The 27,767-nt window shown below is 46.9% G+C and overlaps 1 protein-coding gene across 3 annotated transcripts in view; it reads right to left on the bottom strand.

The window, feature by feature from the left end:
- Positions 1 to 27,767, bottom strand: part of LOC123485691 (zinc finger protein 260-like) — a 179,594-nt gene that overhangs the window by 40,813 nt on the left and 111,014 nt on the right. For 2 of the 3 annotated variants that reach the window (XM_045216792.1, XM_045216795.1), the window contains one exon: positions 23,618 to 25,470. The exons of the other annotated variant lie outside the window; for it this stretch is intronic. In XM_045216792.1, the coding sequence (XP_045072727.1) occupies positions 24,569 to 25,470 (902 nt within the window). In that variant the 3' untranslated portion in view covers positions 23,618 to 24,568. Of the gene's footprint in view, positions 1 to 23,617; positions 25,471 to 27,767 lie in introns of those variants that run through there. 3 annotated transcript variants of the gene reach the window in all.

Raw genomic sequence — 27,767 nt, forward strand, 5'->3', positions numbered from 1 at the left:
AAACTCTCTCCACACTGCCAGCATTGGTAAGGCTTCTCCCCTTTGTGTGCCATCTCATGACTTCTCAGGTTGTCTAACCGGATAAACCTCTCTCCACACTGCGAGCAGTGGTAAGGCTTGTCCCCTGTGTGGATTCGCTCATGAGCTTTCAGGCTTCCTAAGCGGCTAAAACTATTTCCACACTGGGAGCAGAGGTGTCGTCTTGCTGGTTTGGACGTCTCTGGTTCCTCCGACTTTGGTTTTTCTCCTGTCAAAGACAGTGTTTATTTAAAGAGAGACCTGCATGAAACAACCACATGATAAAACTGCCTTGCTGTGAGGTTTAATCCAAATCAGATCCTTCAATAACCTGAGGCCAGTTTTCAAAAATTTCATCAATTAAAACAATCTTCATGTGATTTTAAAACAAATGTTTTAGAGCTTCCTGGCAATTACTGATAATATGTTTAGATTCCTATTGCGCAGCTGGTTGTAAATGTATAACCTTAATAGCGGTATGATACCAGGTGGTTGTACATTTATAACCTTAATAGCGGTATGATACCAGGTGGTTGTAAATGTATAACCTTAATAGCGGTATGATACTAGGTGGTTGTACATTTATAACCTTAATAGCGGTATGATACCAGGTGGTTGTAAATGTATAACCTTAATAGCGGTATGATACTAGGTGGTTGTACATTTATAACCTTAATAGCGGTATGATACCAGGTGGTTGTACATTTATAACCTTAATAGTGGTATGATACCAGGTGGTTGTACATTTATAACCTTAATAGCGGTATAATACCAGGTGGTTTTACATTTATAACCTTAATAGCGGTATGATACAGAATGCGACCTACACATTTCCTTCAACCTAAAATAAGTAATGAAGTAATTTTGTGTGGAAGTCCCAAACTTTTTTTATTTATTTTTTACATTGGAGACATCTCCCCGTTGTCGAAAGGGTCCGACACATGCCGTTTTAAATGGCAATTTTTCAGATTTAGACATTCACACATTTTAGACATTTAGACTATCACTAATGTCATGATATTTTGGGTAAAGTAAAAAAAGAATGTGAAATATTTTGTTCCTAAAAATATAAACGCAACATGTAAAGTCTTGGTCCCATGTTTCATGAGCTGAAATAAAAGATCACAGAATTTTTACAAGCGCACCAAAGCTTATTTCTCTGAAAATGTTGTGCACAAATTTGTTTACATCCCTGTTAGTGAACATTTCTCATTTGCTAAGATAATCCATCCACCTGACAGGTGTGGCATATCAAGAATCTGATTAAACAGAATGATGATTACACAGGTGCACCTTGTGCGGGGGACAATAAAAGGCCACTCTAAAAAGTGCAGTTTTGTCACACAACACAATGCCACAGATGTCTCAAGTTGAGGGATTGTGCAATTGGTATGGTGACTTCAGTTTGGCGTCGTCATGGTGACTGCAGGAATATCCACTGGCGCTGTTACCAGAGAATTGAATGTTAATTTCTCTAAACGTAGTTTTAGAGAATTTGGCAGTACATCCAACCGGCCTCACAACCGCAGACCACGTAATACAACGCCAGGCCAGGACCCCCACATAGTCTGAGACCAGCCATCCGGACAGCTGATGAAACTGGAGTATTTCTCTCTGTAATAAAGCCCTTTTAGTGGGGAAAATTGATTCTGATTGGCTGGGCCTGGCTTCCCAGTGGGTGGGACTGGCACCCAAGAGGGAGGGATTATGCCCTCCCAGGCCCACCAATGGCTGCGCCCCAGCCCAGTCATGTTAAATCTATAGATTAGCGCCTAATTTATTTATTTACATTGACTGATTTGCTAATACGAACTGTAAATTGTTGAAATTGTTGTATGTTGCGTTTGTATTTTTACCCAACCAGTCAAAAGTTTGGACACACCTACTTATTCAAGGGTTTCTTTATTTTTACTATTTACTACATTGTAGAATAATAGTGAAGACATCAAAACTATGAAATAACACATATGGAATCATGTAATAACCAACAAAAGTGTTAAACAAATCATAATATATTTCATATTTGAGATTCTTTAGAGTAGCACCGTTCACCTTGATGACAGCTTTGCACACTCTTGACATTCTCTCAACCAGCATCATGAGGTAGTCACCTGGAATGCATTTCAATTAACAGGTGTGCCTTGTTAAAAGTTAATTTGTGGAATTTCTTTCCTTCCTAATGCGTTCGAGCCAATCAGTTGTGTTGTGACAAGGTAAGGGGGGTTTTACAGAAGATATCCCTATTTGGTAAGAGACCAAGTCCTTATTATGGCAAGCTCAAATAAGCAAAGAGAAACGACAGTCCATCATTACTTTAAGACATTGTCAGTCAATCCGGAAAACGTTGAAAGTTTTTTCAAGTGCTGTCGCAATAACCATAAAGAGCTATGGTGAAACTGGCTCTCATGAGGACAGCCACAGAAAAGGAAGACCCCGATTACCCTCTGCTGTAGAGGATAAGTTCATTAGAGTTACCAGCCTCAGAAATCGGCAATTAACTGCACCTCAGATTGCAGCCCAAATAAATATTTTAAAGAGTTCAAGTAACAGACAGATCAATATCAACTTTTAAGAGGAGACTGCGTGTCAGGAACAGAAGAGGACCCAAGAGCGCAAGTTCAAATTCAGAGTTCTTTATTCAAGGTTACAGGCGGGAAGAGGAGTCCCAGGGGTGTCAGGGGTCTTTCAGGGTCCTCCTGTGGGTACCTGTGCTCCGGGGGTCACCAAATGTCCGGGGGTGTCCAGTCCAAGTGCTTAGTGTGTGTGTTCCCCAGTGATGGAGCGGCGTATCGGGCTGAGGGTGGTGAAACGTCTGGGCACGCTCATCTGGTGGTCGGAGACCTGGGGAAACACACACACAACAGCAATATGAATGGCAGGCAGAAGTACAGATCAGGGCTGGGCAAATATCGTGGTGAGAGACAGAAGGCAGAAACGAGTTACCGGAGGGGCTGAAGATCGGAGAGTAGTCGAGGTCCAGAAGGCAGGTTGGGATAGACGGGGCAGTAGAACAAGGAGGCAGTCAAGAAAGGATCGGTATCACAAACAGGAGTCAGAGCGCAGACAGGCAGGTTACTGGTCCGGGTTTGAAGACGATCTGACAGGGCTTGGCTGAAAACCAGGGCTTGATATACTGGGAGAGGTAGTGGGGAAATGCAGTTCAGCTGGCAGAGTAATTAGAACAGAGTGAGGCAAGGTGAGGATGGTGAGTGGGAAATGCAGTGCAGCTGGCCAGGTAACAAGAGCAGAGCAGGGCAGGTGGAGCTAGTTAGGCTGAGTAGAGAGAGGGAGGTGAGCAGAGTGGAAGATAATTGAATGCAATTAATGTTGCTACCAGGGAGAGAGAGTGCTCATGACAGGACCCCCCCCTCCAAGGGACGGCCCCAGAAGTCCCAAGAACAACATCATGCCGGGAGGGTGGAGGGGAGCAGGCGGCGGGTCAGAACTCCTCCGAGCGGTCCGAGTGAATCTCCTCATCCTCAGAAGGAGCTGGAGGGTCACGGTCGGGAGACAGGACAGGCACTGAGACAGGAGCAGGGCGGGCCGGACGGCTAGGAACCCCTCTTGGACGGCCCCTACGGATTGCAGGCTGATCAGGATGTAGTCGGTGGAAGTCAGTGATAAGGGTCCGGTCCACTATCCTCCTGGCCGGGATCCAGGTCCTCTCCTCTGGACCATATCCCTCCCAATCAACGAGGTACTGGAGACCCCTACCCCTTCGCCTAGAGCGGAGCAGCCGCCGGACGGTGAAGACAGGACCGCCATCTACGAGGCGCGGAGGAGGTGGCGCCGGAGCTGCAGGGACCAGGGGACTTTCATGGACCGGCTTGACCTTGGAGACGTGGAAGGTGGGGTGGACCCGCATGGAAGCGGGCAACTGAAGTCGGACCGCCGTTGGACTGATGACTTTCTGCACAGGAAAAGGACCAATGAAGCGAGGGGCCAGCTTTCGTGATACAACCCGCAGCGGCAGATCCCGGGCAGACAGCCAGACCTTCTGACCAACCCGGTAAGTAGGTGCTGGGGTCCTCCGTCGGTTGGCACCGACGGCGTAGCTGGTTCCAGACTTCAGGAGCACAGTGCGAGCCTGGGCCCAAGTGCGGCGGCAGCGGCGGGCATACGCAGAGCAGACGGACAGGTGGCATCCGCCTCCTGGCTGGCAAACAGTGGAGGTTGATACCCGTAGACACACTGAAAGGGGGAGAGCCCGGTGGAGGAACTGGTGAGTGAATTATGGGCATATTCCACCCAGAGCAGGTGTTGAGCCCAGGCCCGGGGATTTTGGGAAGCCACACACCTCAGTGCCTTCTCCAGCTCCTGGTTCATGCGTTCAGTCTGGCCGTTGACTGCGGGGTGGAATCCAGACGATAGGCTGGCGGTGGCCCCAAGGAGATGACAGAACTCCTTCCAAAAGGTTGCTGAGAATTGCGGGCCCCGGTCTGACACTATATCCTGGGGTAGGCCATGGATACGAAACACATGTTCCAGGACCACCTGGGAGGTCTCTTTAGCAGAGGGTAGTTTGGGAAGGGGCACGAAGTGGGTCATCTTACTAAAGCGGTCAACAATGGTAAGGATGACTGTGTGTCCGTCAGAGGGCGGAAGGCCCGTAACAAAGTCCAGTGAAACGTGGGACCAGGGCCTCTTGGGTATGAGTAGGGGTTGCAGCAACCCAGCAGGAGGCTGGTTGGGAGTCTTGTTTCGGTTACAAGTGGGACAAGCTCGGATGAATTCTCGGACCTCCCGTCTCATCCCCCGCCACCAGAACCGCTGGCGGACCAGATGAAGGGGTGCGAGTGATGCCGGGATGACAGGCCAGACGGGATTCGTGCCCCCACTGAATCACAGGTGACCTGAGATTTGCTGGAACAAACAGACGGTTGGGGGCGCTGGTGCTTGGACCTGGCTGGTCCCGAAGAGCCTCCATGACCTGCTTCTCGATCTCCCAGGTGAGGGCCGCTACGACCAAGTGGCTGGGAAGAATGGGAGCTGTCATGGCGGTGGTCTCGTCCTTCTGAAACATCCGGGAAAGAGCATCAGGTTTGATGTTGCGAGATCCCGGGCGGTAGGAGAGCGTGAAATTGAAGCGCGTAAAGAACAGAGACCACCGCTGTTGACGGGAGTTCAGCCTCCTGGCTGTTTGGATATACTCCAGGTTCTTGTGGTCTGTCCACACTACGAATGGTTCCTTTGACCCCTCTAACCAGTGCCGCCATTCTTCAAGGGCGAGCTTGACAGCCAACAGCTCGCGGTTCCCAATGTCGTAGTTGCATTCGGCAGGGGTTAGCCGACGGGAGTAGAAGGCACAGGGGTGCATCTTGCCATCCTCAGCTGCTCTTTGAGAAAGCACTGCACCCACTCCCACGTCCGAAGCATCTACCTCCACCACAAACTGCCTTGCTGCATCTGGCATCTGGAGGATGGGAGCAGAAGTGAAACATGTCTTGAGGATATTGAAGGCCTTATCAGCAGCTGATGTCCATTGGTACGGTTGTTTAGTGCTGGTTAGCGCCGTGAGGGGTGCAGCCACTGTGCTATAGTTTCTGATGAATCTCCTATAAAAGTTGGCAAAGCCCAGGAACTGTTGCAACTTCTTCCGAGACTCAGGAACTGGCCAGGAAGTGACAGCCGACACCTTCGTGAGATCCATCTGAATGCTGCCCTCGGTCACCACATACCCCAGGAATGAAACGGTCTTGGCATGGAACTCGCACTTCTCTGCCTTCACGAAAAGAGAGTTCTCCAGCAGGCGGCGCAGGACCAACCGGACGTGGTGCGTGTGTTCTGACAGAGTCTTTGAGAATATTAAAATATCGTCAAGGTACACAAATACGAACGTATTTAGCATGTCCCTGAGGATATCATTCACTAGGGCTTGAAAAACTGCTGGGGCATTGGTGAGGCCGAAGGGCATGACGAGATATTCATAGTGGCCGGTTGGTGTGTTGAACGCTGTCTTCCATTCGTCTCCCTCCCTCATCCGCACCAGATGGTAGGCATTGCGAAGGTCCAGCTTAGTGAATACAGTGGCTCCCTGCAGCAGTTCGAAGGCAGACGAAAGTAAGGGCAGTGGGTAGCGATTCTTAACCGTGATGTCGTTCAGACCCCGGTAATCTATGCATGGACGAAGAGAACCGTCCTTCTTGCCGACAAAGAAGAATCCCGCTCCTGCGGGGGAAGACGACGGTCTAATTATCCCGGAGGCAAGAGAGTCATTAATGTAGTCCTCCATGGCCTTTCTTTCCGGGGCTGACAGTGAATACAGACGACCCTTGGGAGGTGCTGTGCCAGGCAGGAGATCAATCGCGCAGTCATAGGGTCTGTGTGGGGGTAGAGATGTCGCCTTGGATTTGTTGAACACCTCTTTCAGGCTGTGGTAACAGGCCGGAACATTGGATATGTCGGAGGTAGCGCTAGATCCTTCCCGGTGAACGGGCAGGGTGGCCCCCCTTAAACAGGTCTGGTGACAACTCCTTCCCCACTCACGGACTGTTCCTGTCTCCCAGTCGATGTGGGGGTTGTGCTGACGGAGCCACGGGTATCCAAGAATGAGTGGTTGGCCAGGTGAGTGTAGGAGGTGAAACTGGATGGACTCCTGGTGGTTTCCTGACAGCAGGATTGTCACAGGGGCGGAGATATGAGTGACCGTGCCAAGATGATGCCCATCCAGGGCTCGTGCAGGAATGGGTTGTGTCAGTTGATGATGGTTCACGCCCAGTTGCTGTGCAAGCTCAGGGTCCATGATGTTTGCTTCGGCCCGGAATCCACAAGGGCGGCCAATGTATGAGTCTTGTCAGAAAGCTGAAGGCGGAGATGAAGCAGGGTCTTTCGGATGGAGGGAGACTGAAGGCTTGTTGAGCTCACCCGGATCTCCCCTACACCTGGTGAGCTGCGGCTTTTGCCGGACAAGTAGCGACACGGTGATTCTCGCCACCACAGTAGAGGCAAAGGTTGGAGCTTAGACGGCGCCGACGCTCCTCGGGAGTCAGAGAGGCACGGCCAATCTCCATGGGCTCAGGCTGATTGAGTTGGCTATGGGACTTGACAGGCAGGGGCTGGACAGAAGCGGTATCGACCCCGAGTACGGATGGCAGGTTGACTGAGACGGCCCCTCTCCCTCCTCCGGGTCTGTATACGGCGGTCAATGCGAACGGCAAGGTCAATGGCGGCATCAAGCGTTGAGGGCGGGTCATGGGAAACAAGCTCGTCCTTGATATAGTCCGCCAGGCTATGGAGGAAGGCTTGCACCAGTGCCTCTGGGTTAAACGAGCTTTGACTGGCCAGGGTACGAAAGTCAATGGAGAAGTCTGCCACTGTCCGATTGCCCTGACGGATGGTGAGCAGAGCTTGTGACGCTTCGGCTGTTGGCGAGCCTAGGTCAAAGACCTTTAACATCTCCTCCTCAAAGGCACTGAAGGAGGCACAGGCTGGGGTTTGCCGGTCGAATTCCGCCGTTCCCCACAACCGAGCTCGACCGGTGAGATGTGTGATGACATACCCCACCTTGGCTCCCTCTGTTGAGAAAGTCCTGGGCTGTAGTGCAAACTGGATTCGGCAGCTGCTCAAGAATGGTCTTACTTGCTTCTGGTTGCCATCAAAACGTTCCGGGTTCCCAATCCTTGGTTCAGGAGCGTGGGGATCTGGTGGCAGCACTGCCGGGCCTGCAGCATTGGGACCTCCAGCGGAGGGATGAAGGAGTATCGGTGGTACAGGAACAAAAGGACCAGGGGGGGTGCAGGTGGAGTAGCCGGGCTTGAGAGTAGTTGCAGGGCTTGGGCTAGCTGTTGTTGCTGCAGTTGGAACTGTTGTTGCTGCTGGTTGAATAGCTGGAGAAGGGAAGCGATGTCGCCAGCCATCCGATTTATGTCTCCCTCAGAGCGTTCCAGTCGCTGTAGGGCAGTCCTCTCTGGCTCTTCCTCCATCGTGGTCAGGGAGTGCGCTGGGTCCATGATGGTCAGATCGTTCTGTCAGGAACAGAAGAGGACCCAAGAGCGCAAGTTCAAATTCAGAGTTCTTTATTCAAGGTTACAGGCGGGAAGAGGAGTCCCAGGGGTGTCAGGGGTCTTTCAGGGTCCTCCTGTGGGTACCTGTGCTCCGGGGGTCACCAAATGTCCGGGGGTGTCCAGTCCAAGTGCTTAGTGTGTGTGTTCCCCAGTGATGGAGCGGCGTATCGGGCTGAGGGTGGTGAAACGTCTGGGCACGCTCATCTGGTGGTCGGAGACCTGGGGGAACACACACACACAACAGCAATATGAATGGCAGGCAGAAGTACAGATCAGGGCTGGGCAAATATCGTGGTGAGAGACAGAAGGCAGAAACGAGTTACCGGAGGGGCTGAAGATCGGAGAGTAGTCGAGGTCCAGAAGGCAGGTTGGGATAGACGGGGCAGTAGAACAAGGAGGCAGTCAAGAAAGGATCGGTATCACAAACAGGAGTCAGAGCGCAGACAGGCAGGTTACTGGTCCGGGTTTGAAGACGATCTGACAGGGCTTGGCTGAAAACCAGGGCTTGATATACTGGGAGAGGTAGTGGGGAAATGCAGTTCAGCTGGCAGAGTAATTAGAACAGAGTGAGGCAAGGTGAGGATGGTGAGTGGGAAATGCAGTGCAGCTGGCCAGGTAACAAGAGCAGAGCAGGGCAGGTGGAGCTAGTTAGGCTGAGTAGAGAGAGGGAGGTGAGCAGAGTGGAAGATAATTGAATGCAATTAATGTTGCTACCAGGGAGAGAGAGTGCTCATGACACTGCGTAAATCAGGCCTTCATGGTCGAATTGCTGCAAAGAAACCACTACTAAAGGACACCAATAAGAAGAAGAGACTTGCATAGGCCAAGAAACATAAGCAATGGACATTAGACCAGTGGAAATCTGTCCTTTGGTCTGATGAGTCCAAATGCGAGATTCTTGGTTCCAACCACCGTTTCTTTGAGAGACGCAGAGTAGGTGAACGGATGATCTCCGCATGTGTGGTTACAGCCGTGAAGCTGCATTCCAGGTGACTACCTCATGAAGCAGGTTGAGAGAATGCCAAGAGTGTGCAAAGCTGTCATCAAGGCAAAGGGTGGCTACTTTAAAGAATCTAAAATATAACAAATATTTTGATTTGTTTAACACTTTTTAGGTGACTACATGATTCCATGTGTTATTTCATAGTTTTGATGTCTTCATTATTATTCTACAATGTAGAAAATAGTAAAAATAAAGAAAAACCTTTGAATGAGTAGGTGTGTCCAAACTTTTGACTGGTAATGTACATACAGTGTATTCAGAAAGCATTCAGACTCCTTGACCTTTTACACATTTTGTTACATTACAGCCTTATTCTAAAATTGATTAAATTGTTTTCCCCCCCTCATCAATCTACACACAATACCAAATAATGTCAAAGCAAACACAGATTTGTATGACTGATGTCATATTTACGTAAGTATTCAGTACTTTCTTAAAGCACCTTTAGCAGCGAGTCTTCTTGGTTATGATGCTACAAGCTTGGCACACCTGTATTTGGGGAGTTTCTCCCATTCTTCTCTGCAGATCCTCTCAAGCTCTGTCAGGTTCGATGGGGAGCGTCGCTGCACAGCTATTTTCAGATCTCTCCAGAGATGTTTGATTGGGTTCTGGCTGGGCCACTGAAGGACATTCAGAGACTTATCCCGAAGCCACTCCTGCATTATCTTGGTTGTGTGCTTAGGGTCGTTGTCCTGTTGGAAGGTGAACCTTTGCCCCAGTGAGGTCCTGAGCGCTCTGGAGCAGGTTTTCATCAAGGATCTCTCTGTACTTTTCTCTGTTAATCTTTCCCTCGATCCTGAATAGTCTCCAAGTCCCTGTCGCTGAAATACATCCCCACAGCTTTCATCATTAGATGCTACAGTCCTCCTTTAAGACTCAATAATGTTTCATCATTAGATGTGTGAGCGGACCAAGTATTCTGTCGGTTGCTCTAAAGCGGAGAGGTGGAATAAACGAGTCGGGTTTTTTACATAGAACAAAGTTCTCTATTGAGGTAACATGCACACACAACCAAGGACGATCTCAAAAGGATAACACAAATCTTCTTCTTTACAGGAATAAGGACAACAAGGTGAGTAACTTTTAACTATAACATAAATCACGGGTGTGTCACCGTCTTAACTACACGTTCGTGGAGAGCTCATTTGTGGTGGTGGTGAGAATCAGTGTTTGCCATTCCCAAGAGGTAGTCCGTTCATTTCTTCTGTCGTCTGTCAGGTAAGTAATCTGTTTGGAGAATCAACACGTCCTTTTTCCACCGAGCTCCCCCCCACAACTGGTTCTCCCGTATCTTATGTAGGAGGAAGAGAGTAGGTGATTAGTGCACCAGATGTGCTTAACTGCCTCTGATCCCCTCTACTCACATGCCGGGCTACGATCAGTGGGCACAGCCTGCCCCCTGGTGGTCCACATACCTCCCCCCTCAGGACCGGACTGGAGGGCCGGGCGCCAGACGCACTGTCTTGGTCGCGTCGGGACAGCACGTCCGCATTCCCGTTCCTCGATCCGGCCCTGTGGATGACACGGAAAGAGAATGGTGGTAATGCAAGAAACCATCTGGCTATTCTGTTGTTATTGTTTCTCTTACTGGCCATCCAAGAGGGGAGCGTGGTAACGAGGGCGAACCTACGCCTAAGTAGGTCATACCGGAGATAATCGAGGGCCCACTTAATGGCTAGGGCCTCTTTCTCTACGGTAGCATATCTCTGATCCCGGTCACTAAGCTTCCTACTTATGAAGAGAATAGGCCTCTCTGCTTCGCCTTCACCCTGAGCCAGGACGGCCCTGAGCCCCGTATCCGAGGCGTCTACCTGTACAATGAACTCTTGAGAGAAGATGGGAGCCTGCAGGAAAGGATCAGAGCACAGGCTCTCTTTTAGCAACTGGAAGGCGTTTTCCGTCTCCTCCTTCCACGCTACACGGTTTGGCAGGTTTTTCTTGATGAGATTTGAGGTGGGTGGCAATGGTGGCATATCCAGGGATGAAATGACGATAATATCTGTTATTCCCAAGAAGTTACGGACGTCCCTCTTTGTTTGGGGCCCGAGGCCAGTCCCGAATAGCCCTGGTCTTTTCTGCACGTGGACGTATTTTTCCGTTCCCCACAGTGTATCCCAGGTATTCCGCTTCGGAAAGACCCAGGCAGCATTTTTTTTGATTGGCTGTTAGCCCTGTAGCCTCCAAGCTCACAAGCACCGCTCGCAGTCGCCGGAGGTGGCTATCCCAGTCCTCGCTGTGGATGACCACATCGTCTATGTACGCCGCAGCATACTCTTGATGGGGCCGTAGAATGGCATCCATGAGGCGTTGGAAAGTCCCCGCGGCGCCATGCAGTCCGAAGGGCATCCTCACATACTGAAAAAGCCCCTTCGGTGTGGCGAAGGCAGTTTTTGGGCGGTCCTCCGGAGCCACCGGCACTTGCCAATATCCCTTCGTCAGATCCAGGGTGGTGATGAACTTGGCCTTTCCCAAGTGCTCCAAGAGTTCATCCACGCAGATACGCGTCGAACCTAGAGATGACGTTTAAGCCCCTAATGTTGTTGCAGAACCTCATACTACCGTTGGGTTTGGGGACCAGGATTATGGGACTCCTCGTTCGGAGGGGACTCCTTTTTCCTCTCGTCCTCCACTGCCATCAAAGCCACACCCTCCTCTCTTACGTGGTACTTCTTCAGCAGGTTGACATGATAGAGTTGGTCCTTCTTCCTCCTGTCGGGTTGCTTGATGCGGTAATTGACCGGTGAGACCCTCTCCGTTCCCTCGTAGGGCCCCCTCCACTACGCCAGCAAGCGGTGTTCGGCTGTGGGCACGAGTACCATCCCTTTCTCTCCAACGGCGAACTCCCTGGGTGTCGCCGACTTATCATCGTAGGCTCGGACTTGAGTCTGTTGCGTCTTCTCCATATGCTCCTTTACTATGTGCCAGATTTCCGACAGTCAGTCCCGCATCAGGGTAACATGTTCTATCGTCGACCGGAACGGGCAGGGTTGGGCCTCCCAGATCTCCTTGGCTAAGTCGAGGATCCCTCGACATGGTATGCCGTACAGCAATTAGAATGGGGAAATCCCTGTGGATGCCTTTGGCACTTCTCGCAGGGCGAACATTAAGTGGGGCAGAAGCATATCGCAGTTTTTCCTGTCTCTGGACAACTCTTCTCAACATGGTCGGTCAGTATCGTCTTCGGAAGGCCCACCCGGGAAAACAGCATGAACAATTCCTTGGCGATTCCCTTTGACAACATGTTTTGCGAAGGGGTATGGCCTCCGGGAACTTGGTGGCGTAATCTACGACAACCAGGATGTACTCGTGCCCTCTGGCGGATTTCGGAAGGGTTCCCACGAGGTCCATAGCAACGCGTTTGAAGGAGGTCTCTATAATGGGAAGAGGAATCAAAGGATTACGCAGGTGTGGCCGTGGGGCTGTACGCTGACATTGATCACATGTCCTACAATACCTGGTCACATCTCGGGTGACACGGGGCCAAAATAACCTCGGCATGATTCTGTCAATCGTTTTGTCTCGTTCCAGGTGTCCTCCTAGGACGTGGGAATGGGCTAGCTGTAGGACAGTATCCCTATATGGTCTAGGCACCATTAGTAATTCCTGTTTTTCCCCCCTTCGTTGCACGACTCAATACAAGAGACCCCGCCTGACCGCATAGTAGGGAAGAGAGGGCTCACATGATCCGTTGACGTTTCTCCCGTCGATCAGTTTCACCTCCCTCTTGGCGTCCCGTAGGTTTGGGTCTCTATGCTGAGCAGTGCCGAACTGTCCCTTTAATTCTTGGGGCAGGTCAACCTCTGTAGAGGGGGGTGGAGGTTGTTCCCAAACCCCGTCGGGGGTGCCCGAGGAGAATCCCTTCCATGTTCCCTCCTCTGATGGTGCTTCAAACATATCCCTTAGCCTCTGGTCGCTCCTTCCTTCCTCCGTCGTACGCAACCCTTCGCAGGTGTCTTCATCTGAGGTTTCCTGGAATAGCTGTCTGAGGCGTTGGGTCTGTATTTCGAGGCAGAGGCTACGTTCCCTTGTAGGGCTTACCTACCTCTGGCTTGGACCGAGGCTACATTCCCTTGTAGGGCTTACCTACCTCTGGCTTGGACTTGGTATTTTTTCCCCTCTGCTTTCCTGCCCTTGGTGTGTGATAGTGAGACATGGTCCCCTTTGTTCGTTGCGTAAAGTTGTCTGCCGAAGCTCCTTATATATGGGACAGTCTCTCCCGATCAATAATGGCACCTTCAGCTGGGGTACGCCCTGACTGTACACCTTCCTTTCGGGGTGAGAATGGACAGACTCACAGTGGGGTGATAGTGGGTAACGGCTACTTTGTTTGCTAGAAGTGTTGCTGTTATCACCATCTGCTCCTCCACTAACATAACCATACTTCCTGAGTCAAGAATGGCTACCACGTCTCGTCCTTCTATTCGAACCGGAATTTCTGGGGCTGGGGCTATTTCTGCTAACCAACAGAAATAGTCTGGTTAGCCATTTGATTAACTGTTAAAGAGTCTTATGGCTTGGGGGTAGAAGCTGTTAAGAAGCCTTTTTGACCTAGACTTGGCGCTCCGGTACCGCTTGCCGTGCGGTAGCAGAGAGAACAGTCTGACTAGGGTTGCTGGAGTCCCTGGCATTTTTGGGCCTTCCTCTGACACCGCCTGGTATAGAGGTCCTGGATGGCAGGAAGCTTGGCCCCAGTGATGGACTGGGCCGTACCCACTACCCTCTGTAGTGCCTTGCGGTCGGAGGCTGAGCAATTGCCATACCTGGCAGTGATGCCCTCTTCACGACTGTCTTGGTGTGGACCATGATAGTTTGTTGGTGATGTGGACACCAAGAACTTGAAGATCTCAACCTGGTCCACTACGGCCCCGTCGACGAGAATGGGGGCTTGCTCGGTCCTCCTTTTTCTGTAGTCCACAACATTCTAATTTGTCTTGATCACATTGAGGGAGAGGTTGTTATCCTGGCACCACACTTGCAGGTCTCTGATCTCCTCCCTATAGGCTGTCTCATCATTGTCAGTGATCAGGCCTACCACTGTTGTGTTGTAGTACCTGGCGCCAACGAAGATGGAGGCCTCGTGACTAGCTCTTAGGAAACTTTGCAGTATTTTGTTTTTCAATGTATTATTTATTACATTATTCGCTCAGAAAGTGTTTGGCATCATTACATACAGCCCGGAAAAAACTATTGGATATCAGAGCAGCGGTAATTCACCAGCATTATGACCAGGAATACGACTTTCCCGAAGCAGATCCTTTGTTTGCTCTCCCCAGGGCAACTGAACCGATTCCAGCGGCTGACCCAAAACATTGCAGGCGGAGGAGAGGCACTCGGGAGCGGCCTGCTGGTTCGACTGTAATACTCGCGCTGCCAAGACCCTCGACCATTGCTATTCGAACTTCCGGGATGGTTATAAGGCCCTCCCCCGCCCTCCTTTCGGCATATTTGACCACGACTCCATTTTGCTTCTCCCTTTCTATAGGCAGAAACTCAAACAGGAAGTACCCTTACTAAGGACTATTCAACGCTGGTCTGACCAATCGGAATCCACGCTTCAAGATTGTTTTGATCACGCGGACTGGGATATGTTCCGGGTAGCTTCCGAAAATAATTTAGACATATACACTGAAACAGTGACTGGGTTTATCAAGAACCTACCCTAACCAGAAAACCATGGATAGATGGCAGCATTCAACCATGGCATCCCTAGCCGCGTCCTCAGAGCATGAGCAGACCAGCTGGCTGGTGTGTTTATGGACATATTCAATCTCTCCCTTTCCCAGTCTGCTGTTCCCACATGCTTCCAGATGGCCACCATTGTTCCTGTACCCAAGAAAGCAAAAGGTAACTGAACTAAATGACTATCGCCCTGTAGCACTCACCTCTGTCATCATGAAGTGCTTTGAGAGACTAGTCAAAGATCATATCACCTCTACCTTACCTGTCACCCTAGACCCACTTTAATTTGCTTACCGCCCCAACGATGCAATCGCCATCACACTGCACACTGCCCTATCCCATCTGGACAAGAGGAATACCTATGTAAGAATGCTGTTCATTGACTATAGCTCAGCATTCAACGCCATAGTACCCTCCAAGCTCATCATTAAGCTCGAGGCCCTGGGTCTGAACCCCGCCCTGTGCAACTGGGTCCTAGACTTCCTGACGGGCCGCCCCCAGGTGGTGAAGGTAGGAAACAACATCTGCACTTCACTGATCCTCAACACTGGGGCCCCACAAGGGTGCGTGCTCAGCCCCCTCCTGTACTCCCTGTTCACCCATGACTGCGTGGCCAAGCACGCCTCCAACTCAATAATCAAGTTTGCAGACGACACAACAGTAGTAGGCTTGATTACCAACAATGATGAGACCGCCTACAGGGAGGAGGTGAGGGCTCTGGGACAGTGGTGCCAGGACAATAACCTCTCAGTCAACATCAACAAAACAAAGGAGATGATTGTGGACTTCAGGGAACAGCAGAGGGTTCACCCCCCTATCCACATCGACGGGACCGCAGTGGAGAAGGTGGAAAGCTTCAAGTTCCTTGGCATACACATCACTGACAAACTGAAATGGTCCACCCACGCAGACAGTGTGGTGAGGAAAGCACAACAGAGCCTCTTCAACCTCAGGAGGCTGAAGAAATGTGGCTTATCACCGAAAACCCTCACAAACTTTTACAGATGCACAATTGAGAGCATCCCGTCGGGCTGTATCACCGCCTGGTACGGCAACTGCACCGCCCACAACTGCAGGGCTCTCCAGAGGGTGGTGCGGTCTGCCGAACGCATTACCGGGGGCAAACTACCCGCCCTCCAAGACACATACAGCACCCGATGTCAAAGGAAGGCCAAAAAGATCATTAAGGACATCAACCACCCGAGCCACTGCCTGTTCACCCGCTATCATCCAGAAGGTGAGGTCAGTACAGGTGCATCAAAGCTGGGACCGAGAGAATGAAAAACAGCTTCTATCTCAAGGCCATCAAACTGTTAAATAGCCATCACTAGCACATTAGAGGCTGCTGCTGCCTATTGAAATCACTGGCCACTTTAAGAAATGGAACACTAGTCACTTTAATAATGTTTACATATCTTGGACTACTCATCTCATATGTATATACTGCATTCTATTCTATAACATTCTACTGTATCTTAGTCCATGCCGCTCTGTCATTGCTTGTCCATATATGTATATATTCTTAAATCCCATTCCTTACTAGTTTTGTGTGGTTTGGGTATATGTTGTGAAATTGTTAGATATTACTTGTCAGATATTACTGCACTGTCGGAGCCAGAAGCGCACGCATTTCGCTACACCCGCTATAACATCTGCTAAACACGTGTATGTGACAAATACAATTTGATTTGATTTGTCGGCAAGGATATAAGAAAGGAAAATGAAAATCTACCTTTAAAACACAGAGGAACATTACAAGGAAGATGGATAACGCTCTACTACAACAGTTGATCACGGCAGAAAACCATCAAACTGATGCAACAACAGCTGAGCCGGCGAGGAGAACCTAGAGTGAAGCCGAGAGCGGCTGCTCAAGCCATCTTACCTCGCCTCTCAAAAGGGGGATGATATTGAGGCTTTCATCACGCTGTTCAAAAGGACAGACACCTTGGAAGAGTGGCCCCCCAACAGAATGGGCGAGCGCTTTATCCCCTATTTTAACCCGGATAGCCCAGGAAGCCTACTATGACATTGACCCCCCGAGAAGCTGCTGACTATGGGTGACTAACAACCTGAGAGCCGTGGAAACGTACCGCTCTATGTGGGGGCAAGGAGGACCGGAAGGACACTACCAAGACCGTTCCCCAAAACAACCCTGGCACGTCCACCACCGAAACGACTGAACCCTCTCCGGACAGGGGAGAAGTCATTACCCATACAACAGGGTTGGTGTTTTAAATGCCAGTCTCCGGACCATTACGCCCCACAATGTCCCAGAAAAGACGAGCGCACAGTCACCACTGCACATCCCCACATGTCCCTATACGAGAGTACATCACTGGGGCCAAGCTTCCTGCCATCCAGGACCTCTATACCAGGCGGTGTCAGAGGAAAATTGCCAAGGACTCCAGCAACCCTCGTCAGACTGTTCTCTCTGCTACAGCACGGCAAGCGGTACCGGAGCGCCAAGTCTAGGTCAAAAAGGCTTCTTAACAGCTTCTACCAACAAGCCATAAGCCTCTTGAACAGTTAATCAAATGGCTCCCCCATTGTTATGCTGCTGCTACTCTGTTTATTATCCATGCATAGTCACTTTACCTCTACCTACATGTACATATTACCTCAATTACATTGACTAACCGGTGCCCCCGCACATTGACTCTGTACAGGAACCCCCTGTATATTGCCTCGCTACTGTTATTTTATTGTTGCTCCTTAATTATTTGCTATATTTCTTTTTTCTTTCTTAAAACTGAATTGTTGGTTAAGGGCTTGTAAGTATTTCACTGTAAAGTCTACACCTGTTGTATTCGGCGCATGTGACAAATAACATTTGATTTGTTCTAGAGTATTGTAAAGATAGGGGGGTGACTGGGACAGGCAATGTAACATCCATAATGTTTTTAGGAAAAGTTTTTGTAAAACATGCACCATACATCAGATCATCTTTAAATGTCTCTCTAAATCTAACTTTCATCAAGGTTTTATATAGTCTATTGGTTTCTCTCTTTTCATTGGCAGAATCCTTTTTCAGTGTTATGATATTCATAACATCCATATCCACCAGTCTATCTTCATGTCAACTAACATAACGGTCTACTGTGGTGGAAATATACCAGTCTATCTTCATGTCAATTAACAGAACTCTCTACTGGGGTGGAAATATACTATTTTATTTGTTCAAACTAAACTACAGCACTTACTTTGATGAGTCAGATCTGCTCCTTTCTTCTCTTCTCCTCCTCTCACAGTTCCACTCAGCCCCGTTGTTTTCCTGCAGTCCACCAGCCGCACAGACAACCTCTTCAGACCCAGCAGTAAGGTGCTACTGGGAGAGGTACGACACAGGGACTCTGGGAGGGCGGAAGGGCTAGCGTTGTCCTGGTAACCATATAGAGGGGACATAGACACATATCATTATGGATGCTGATGTCACTGTTGTCATGAAGTGCTTTACAGAAACCCAGACCCCGATAGATCAAGCTGTATGCTAGACCAGACCAAGCTGTACCATCTGGTGTTCTGATCTGGAGAGACTCTTCTCTGCCTCGTCAGCATCAGGATGTTGTTGAGGCTCCCCAGAGGATCCATGATAGTCATGTCTCTCTCCTGTGTGAACGAGAACGTCAAACAGATTGTAAACGTATGACTGTCTATTACAATCATAGGGTCTTACAAGAGGCATTAATATATCTTAACAGGACCTAAAATGGCCACATTCAACATGATTTTATAAAATATTGTTTGTGATGCAAATGTGAAAGGGTCGTTCCACTAATTGGGTGCCTTTTGCGTCCCTTTGATATTTTAAGTAGAAATTACGCACCAATATTGAATGTTAAAAGCCTGTTATATTAGATGAGGTTCACTTTAATATAGACCACATGGAGAATTCAATAAATCTATACATTTAAAAGTCCCAAAAATGCATGAACCAATGGCAGATTGAACCTTTAACAATTTATACAGTACTGAACAACATATTGAAGTATATAACTTCAGTAGAATGCCCCTTAAAAACCCCACATTAGTTCAACTACTGCATAGTTTGTGCCCCTGCTTTTTAGACAATACTCACTGGTGTAAACAGGATCTTCAGTCTCCTCCTCCATCCCTTCCTCTTCCTCTTTCACTCCCAAAACGTCTTCCTCCTTCTCTTTTATTGAGATAGCCTCCTCTTCCTCTTTCACTAAAAAAGGTTCTTCCTCTTCTTTCACTCCATTCTCTTCTTTCAATGTGATAGCCTCCTCTCCCTCCCTTTTGATTCTGAAAGCTTCTACTTCCTCCTCTTCCTCTTTCACTAAAAAAGGTTCTTCCTCTTCTTTCACTCCATTCTCTTCTTTCAATGTGATAGCCTCCTCTCCCTCCCTTTTGATTCTGAAAGCTTCTACTTCCTCCTCTTCCACTAAAAAAGGTTCTTCCTCTTCTTTCACTCCATTCTCTTCTTTCAATGTGATCACCTCCTCTTCTTCCTTTTTTATTCTGAAAGCTTCTTCCACTCCTTTCAATATTATATCCACATCTTCGTCTTCTTTTACGATGATGTTCAGCCCCAGAGCTTCTTTCTCCGTATAGCTTAGTGAGCTCATGGTCGGGGATGTTAGCTAGCTAGATAGTTAGCATTAGCGATTAGCCTAGTACAGTAAGGTTATCCATTTAACAAATTAGCCAACTTAATTTGACAAGCAAATTACATTTTTTAAACTAGTAAATACGTAAACAGAATTATGTTTAAAATCAATGACATTAATATACAAAAGATTGGTCTAAAGGTTTTATGTTCGCTAGCAAGCTACCGAGGTGGTTGAATCAGTGCTTCTTCTTCTTCAGTGGGGTTTATGAGGGGTTGGCATCCAATGTTATGGTGCATTACCGCCACCTACTGCCGTCTTCCCCTCCCCTTCCCCTCCCTTATTGTCTCTATTCCACTGCTCCTGCCATCTCTGCACCATCACTGTATATATCAGTCTTTTTGCATCTGCCTTGCTCATTGAAACCTCAACATCAACATCCCCACTACTAAGTGCTTGTTTAGCCAGTATATCTACTGCCTCGTTCCCCTCCACCCCCACATGGGCTGGAACCCAAGTAAATCTTATCTGAATAGCAATCTGTTTAATCATGCCATGGGTTTGTAGCACCTCATAAAGCAGGTCTTGTCTGCTACGTGAGCTAAAGGACTGGAGACTCATTAACACTGCACATGAATCAGAGCAAATAACTACTCTGTCTTGTTTGACTTCCTCCACCCACTGCAAGGCCAACAGTATGGCCAACAGCTCCGCCGTATATACAGCCAGATGATCTGTAATACATTTCCTGACTTCCACCCTACATTCCTGCACTACAAATGCTGACCCAGTACGTCCTGTCCTTGGATCTTTTGACCCATCTGTGTAAATAGTCACAAAATCCTGATACACAGTTTCCAGATGTCTCTTAAAGAAATCAGCTGGATCAACACCCTCCCTATCTTTCTGTAGTCTCTCCAACACTTCTAGATCAACTACTGGAGGCGGAAGTAGCCATGGTAGATTTACAGGAATAACTACCGTTGGACTAAACTCCCTTCAATACAGTCCCTTCGCCTGGGTATTACCCATCCACCCAAAGCTCGTGTTCTGTCTTCGCTCATGTTCCCAGCATGCCTGTAAAATCTATTAAGCATGATTAGACACCCCATGTCCTTGAAAGTTGACCCCCTAATTAATTGCCAGCTGCTGTCTCCTAATCTGCAATGGCATATCTCCCATCTCCACTTATAATGCAGCCACTGGGGTTTGAATCAGTAGCCTTTTGTTGCTGTTGAAGAAGCCTCCCGTCACGTCCACTAGATTATAGGTCACGTAAGAAGCATCACCTGAATGACTCACATCGCCATCTGCTGACTGGAGTGGGTAACGCAGATTGGAAAAATCTCCATTACATCGTTTATTCTGGCAAACAATGTCATAAGAAGTCATTTAAAAACAATCAGATGCTATGTTCTCTCTTCTTACAGACAACACTTTCCTCCAGGGCTGACATGCCAATAGGCAGGATTAGGCGACAGGTTGCAGATGGTGGCATATTCCGAGCTAAATCGACCAAAACCAAAACGACACGAAGAAAATGAAAAACAAAACAAAAACAGAATAAAAAAGCTTCAGCCAGGAAGGATACATGATAGTGTCAACACATGGAGCTGGGTTGGATATAGTCATGGTAGGATACATGATTGTGTCAACACATGGAGTTGGGTTGGATATAGTCATGGTAGGATACATGATAGTGGCATCACATGGAGTTGGGTTGGATATAGTCATGGTAGGATACATGATAGTGGCAACACATGGAGCTGGGTTGGATATAGTCATGGTAGGATACATGATAGTGTCAACACATGGAGCTGGGTTGGATATAGTCATGGTAGGATACATGATAGTGGCAACACATGGAGCTGGGTTGGATATAGTCATGGTAGGATACATGAAAGTGTCAACACATGGAGTTGGGTTGGATATAGTCATGGTAGGATACATGATAGTGGCAACACATGGAGCTGGGTTGGATATAGTCATGGTAGGATACATGATAGAGTCAACACATGGAGCTGGGTTGGATATAGTCATGGTAGGATACATGATAGTGTCAACACATGGAGTTGGGTTGGATATAGTCATGGTAGGATACATGATAGTGGCAACACATGGAGTTGGGTTGGATATAGTCATGGTAGGATACATGATAGTGGCAACACATGGAGCTGGGTTGGATATAGTCATGGTAGTATACATGATAGTGTCAACACATGGAGTTGGGTTGGATATAGTCATGGTAGGATACATGATAGTGTCAACACATGGAATTGGGTTGGATATAGTCATGGTAGGATACATGATAGTGGCAAAACATGGAGCTGGGTTGGATATAGTCATGGTAGGATACATGATAGTGGCAACACATGGAGCTGGGTTGGATATAGTCATGGTAGGATACAGTGGGGGAAAAAAGTATTTAGTCAGCCACCAATTGTGCAAGTTCTCCCACTTAAAAAGATGAGAGAGGCCTGTAATTTTCATCATAGGTACACGTCAACTATGACAGACAAAATGAGAAAAGAAAATCCAGAAAATCACATTGTAGGAATTTTAATGAATTTATTTGCAAATTATGGTGGAAAATAAGTATTTGGTCAATAACAAAAGTTTCTCAATACTTTGTTATATACCCTTTGTTGGCAATGACACAGGTCAAACGTTTTCTGTAAGTCTTCACAAGGTTTTCACACACTGTTGCTGGTATTTTGGCCCATTCCTCCATGCAGATCTCCTCTAGAGCAGTGATGTTTTCGGGCTGTCGCTGGGCAACACGGACTTTCAACTCCCTCCAAAGATTTTCTATGGGGTTGAGATCTGGAGACTGGCTAGGCCACTCCAGGACCTTGAAATGCTTCTTACGAAGCCACTCCTTCGTTGCTCGGGCGGTGTGTTTGGGATCATTGTCATGCTGAAAGACCCAGCCACATTTCATCTTCAATGCCCTTGCTGATGGAAGGAGGTTTTCACTCAAAATCTCACGATACATGGCCCCATTCATTCTTTCCTTTACACGGATCAGTCGTCCTGGTCCCTTTGCAGAAAAACAGCCCCAAAGCATGATGTTTCCACCCCCATGCTTCACAGTAGGTATGGTGTTCTTTGGATGCAACTCAGCATTCTTTGTCCTCCAAACACGACGAGTTGAGTTTTTACCAAAAAGTTATATTTTGGTTTCATCTGACCATATGACATTCTCCCAATCCTCTTCTGGATCATCCAAATGCACTCTAGCAAACTTCAGACGGGCCTGGACATGTACTGGCTTAAGCAGGGGGACATGTCTGGCACTGCAGGATTTGAGTCCCTGGCGGCGTAGTGTGTTACTGATGGTAGGCTTTGTTACTTTGGTCCCAGCTCTCTGCAGGTCATTCACTAGGTCCCCCCGTGTGGTTCTGGGATTTTTGCTCACCGTTCTTGTGATCATTTTGACCCTACGGGGTGAGATCTTGCGTGGAGCCCCAGATCGAGGGAGATTATCAGTGGTCTTGTATGTCTTCAATTTCCTAATAATTGCTCCCACAGTTGATTTCTTCAAACCAAGCTGCTTACCTATTGCAGATTCAGTCTTCCCAGCCTGGTGCAGGTCTACAATTTTGTTTCTGGTGTCCTTTGACAGCTCTTTGGTCTTGGCCATAGTGGAGTTTGGAGTGTGACTGTTTGAGGTTGTGGACAGGTGTCTTTTATACTGATAACAAGTTCAAACAGGTGCCATTAATACAGGTAACAAGTGGAGGACAGAGGAGCCTCTTAAAGAAGAAGCTACAGGTCTGTGAGAGCCAGAAATATTGCTTGTTTGTAGGTGACCAAATACTTATTTTCCACCATAATTTGCAAATAAATTCATTAAAAATCCTACAATGTGATTTTTTTCCTCAATTTGTCTGTCATAGTTGACGTGTATCTATGATGAAAATTACAGGCCTCTCTCATCTTTTTAAGTGGGAGAACTTGCACAATTGGTGGCTGACTAAATACTTTTTTCCCCCACTGTATATTGTTTTATATAGATTTTAGAATATTCACATGAAAACCTGTCACATACTGCATGGAAACTTAGCTACTAAGGTGGATATTGATCCAAAATGTCACCCGTCATTGGATTTAGGTTGCAAGGTCAGTGAAAAACAAATAAAACACCTTATGTTGATAGCTTTTTACAAATCCAATCAGTTTTCCACATTGATGTGGAAACAATGTTTATTCAACCAGTGGCAGGCTTGTAAATGCCCCCAGGAAAGTCGAATGAGGAACTCTTCATTGAGACAATGATGAAACAGCAATCCGTTGATGAGCTGTGGTGGATATGATAAAATAAGGATCTGCTGGAGTCTAAATCAAACTAAGATTCTTTATTTCTGAGCTCAGAGAGAATAACAGCGTTACACAGTGCAGTGTAGACAATATGAATTCCAAAGCATTGGGTGATGAGCACATATCTTTATAGTTTCCTGTTCCTGGACGGGACTTTATTTATACAAGAACGCAGGTGGAAGCTGGTTCGCAACACAGGATGATACTCCCAAGAACAGGAGATTATAATAGGACAGTTTCACAAGGACACATACAATTAAAATGTTCCATTACAGAGGCAGGTAACATTTATTTCATTAAATCATCAGTGGGCCAACAATGTAAACAATGGAGCAAATGCATCACATCCAAATATCACTTGATTATCTGTAATGCTGGAGGAATGACACACCCAGATAAACACACAGTCAGAGTTTAAAAAAGGACCATTTAAACACATGGAATCTGATCTACTCTATATTCAAACTGACACTCCATACTCAATTCATGTTTTCTAATAAAAACATACAAATATTTTTGAGTATACTTTGTACAATTCGATATATGGTAAAATAAGTAAACACATTCTCAGTCAACAATATAAGACAATGGGAGCAGTGTGTACGTTCTCTGATTAACTTATTAACTTTAAGTCATGTGATGTAAAATATCAATTTAGACACTAGGAGAAGTAATTAAGTCAATGTGATGTGAAATATCAATTTACACACTAGGAGAAGTAATTAAGTCAAACACACACAGTCAGAGTTAAAAAATTACAATTTAAACACATGGAATCTGATCTATTCCATGTTCAATTCATGTTTTCTAATAAAAACATTCAAATAAATGTTTAAGTATACTTTGTATAAACACATTTCATATGGTATGAACAAGTAAACACAATCTCAGTCAACAATATAAGACAATGGGAGCACTGTGTATGTTCTCTGATTAACTTTAAGTCAATGTGATGTGAAATATCAATTTACACACTAGGATAAGTAATTATTATCTCCTGTGTGGATTCTCAAATGAGCTTCCATGTTTCCTAAGTGGTTAAAACTCTTTCCACACTGGGTGCAATGGTGTGGCTTCGCTCCTGTGTGTGCCCTCTCATGTCTTTTCAGGGTGCCTAACTGGCTAAAACTCTTTCCACAATGGGAGCAGTGGTAAGACTTCTCCGCTGTGTGTATATTCAGATGAGATTTCAGGTTATCTAACCGGTTAAAACTCTTTCCACAATGGGAGCAGTGGTAAGACTTCTCCGCTGCGTGTATATTCTGATGAGATTTCAGGTTATCTATCCGGCTAAAACTCTTTCCACACTGGACGCATTGGTGTGGCTTCGCTCCTGTGTGTGCCCTCTCATGTCTTTTCAGGGCGTCTAACCTGTTAAGACACTTTCCACAATGGGAGCAATGGTAAGGCTTCTCCGCTGTGTGTATATGCTGATGAGATTTCAGGTTGTGTAACAGGTTAAAACTCTTTCCACACTGGGAGCAATGGTATGGCTTCTCCCCTGTGTGTATTCGCTGATGAGCTTTCATTTGTCCTGAATGGTTAAAACTCTTTCCACACTGGGCGCAATGGTGTGGCTTCGCTCCTGTGTGTGCCCTCTCATGTCTTTTCAGGGTGCCTAACTGGTTAAAACTCTTTCCACAATGGGAGCAGTGGTAAGGCTTCTCCGCTGTGTGTATATGCTTATGAGATTTCAGGTTGTCTAACTGGTTAAAACTCTTTCCACACTGGGAGCAATGGTATGGCTTTTCTCCTGTGTGTGTCCTCTCATGTCTTTTCAGGTTTCCTAACTTGGCAAACCTAGCTCCACACTGGGAGCAGAGATGTCGTGTTGCTGGTTTGGACGTCTCTGGTTCCTCCGATTTCGTTTTTTCTCCTGCCAAAGACAGTGTTTATTTAAAGAGAGACCTGAATGAAAGTTGATAAAACTGCCTTGCTATGAAATGTAATCCAAATACGATCCCTCAACCTGAGGACAGATTTCAAACATTTCATCAATTCAAACAATCTTGGTGTGACATCTTCCTGGTAAGTACTGAAATGTTTTTATTGATTTTGTTTAATAAGTCAGAACACAAACTAGACAGTTCTAGGGCACTCAAGACAAATAGATCGCTGGATTCCTATCGTGCAGGTGCTTGTAAATGTATAACCTTAATAGCTGTATGATACAGAATGAGACCTACACATTCACCTAAACCTAAAATAAGTAAAGAAGTAATCTTGTGTGGAAGTCCCAAACGTGTTTTTTTTTTTTACATTGGAGACAGACACAAAGTACATCAGTAACATCTCACCGTTGTCAAAAGGGTCCTGTTTAAATGGCAATTCATCTGATTTAGACATTCACACATTTTTAACATTTTGTCTATCACTAATGTCATGATATAATGGGTAAAGTCTAAAATAATGTGAAATATTTTGTTCCTAAAAATATAAAACGCACAAATTTTCCAAGCGCACGAAAGCTTTATTCTCTCAAATCTTGTGCACAAATTTGTTTACATCACTGTTAGTGAACATTTCTCCTTTGCCAAGGTAATCCATCCACCTGACAGGTGTGGCATATCAAGAAGCTGATTAAACAGCATGATCATTACAAGGGTGCACCTTGTGCTGGGGACAATAAAAGGTTAATAAAATATGCAGTTGTGTCACACAACACAATGCCACAGATGTCTCAAGTTTTGAGGGAGTGTGCAATTGGCATGCTGACTGCAGGAATATCCACTGGAGATGTTACCAGAGAATTGAATGTTAACTTCTCTACCATAAGCCCCCTCCAACGTTGTTTTAGAGAATTTGGCAGTACATCCAACGGGCCTCACAACCACAGACCACGTATAACAACGCCAGCCCAGGACCTCCACATAGTCTGAGACCAGCCATCCCGACAGCTGATGAAACTGGAGTATTTCTCTCTGTAATAAAGCCCTTTAGTGGGGAAAAACTAATTCTGATTGGCTGGGCCTGGCTCCCAGTGGGTTATCAGTCCAACTCTAACTTAACACACCTGATTCCACTTGAGCCAATGACCCAACACACCTCCAGGCTGTGTAAGGGCTATGTTACCAAGAAGGAGAGTGATGGAGTGCTGCTGCATCAGATGACCTGGCCTCCACAATCCCCCGACCTGTTTGGGATGAGTTGGACCGCAGAGTGAAGGAAAAGCACTAAACAAGTGCTCAGCATATGTGGGAACTCCTTCAAGACTGTTGGAAAAGCATTCCAGGTGACTACCTCATGAAGCTGGTTGAGAGAATGCCAAGAGTGTGCACAGCTGTCATCGATGCAAAGGGTGACTACTTTGAAGAATCTCATAAAATATATTGACTTGTTTAACACTTTGTAGGTTACTACATGATTCCATGTGTTATTTCATAGTTTTGATGTCATCACTATTATTCTACAATGTAGAAAATAGCATAAAAGAGAGAAAAACCCTTGAATGAGTAGGTGTGGTGGGACTCTACTGAGGTGTGTCAAAACTTTTGACTGGTACTGTACATACATTATTCAAAAAAAAAGTTTTATTTATTTATTTCCCACTCATCAATCTATACACAACACCCCATAATGACAAAGCAAAAACAGGTTTGAATGAATTTTTGCACATTTATTCAAAAAGAAAACCTGAAATGTCACATTTACGTAAATATTGAGACCCTTTACTCAGTACTTTGCACCTTTAGCAGCGATTACACCCTAGAGTCTTCTTGGGTATGACACTACAAGCTTGGAACACCTGTATTTGTGGAGTTTCTCCCATTCTTCTCTGCAGATCCTCTCAAGCTCTGTCACGTTGGATGGGGAGGGTTGCTTTACAGCTATTTTCAGGTCTACCAGAGATGAAGTCCGGGATCTGGCTGGGCCACTCAGAGACTTCTCCCGAAGCCACTCCTGTGTTATCTTGGTTATGTGTTTTTGGTCGTTGTCTTGATGGAAGGTGAACCTTTGCCCCAGTGGGGAGCCGAGCGCTCTGGAGCAGGTTTTCATCAAGGATCTCTCTGTACTTTTCTCTGTTAATCTTTCCCTCGATCCTGAATAGTCTCCAAGTCCCTGTCGCTTATATATATCCCCACAGCTTGATGCTGCCACCACCATGCTTCACCGTAGGGAGGACGCCAGGTTTCCTCCAGACGTGATGCTTGGCATTCAGGCGAAGAGTTCAAT

This window comes from Coregonus clupeaformis, unplaced genomic scaffold (genome assembly GCF_020615455.1).
Source record: "Coregonus clupeaformis isolate EN_2021a unplaced genomic scaffold, ASM2061545v1 scaf0802, whole genome shotgun sequence".
In the NCBI taxonomy this organism is placed as follows: domain Eukaryota; kingdom Metazoa; phylum Chordata; class Actinopteri; order Salmoniformes; family Salmonidae; genus Coregonus; species Coregonus clupeaformis.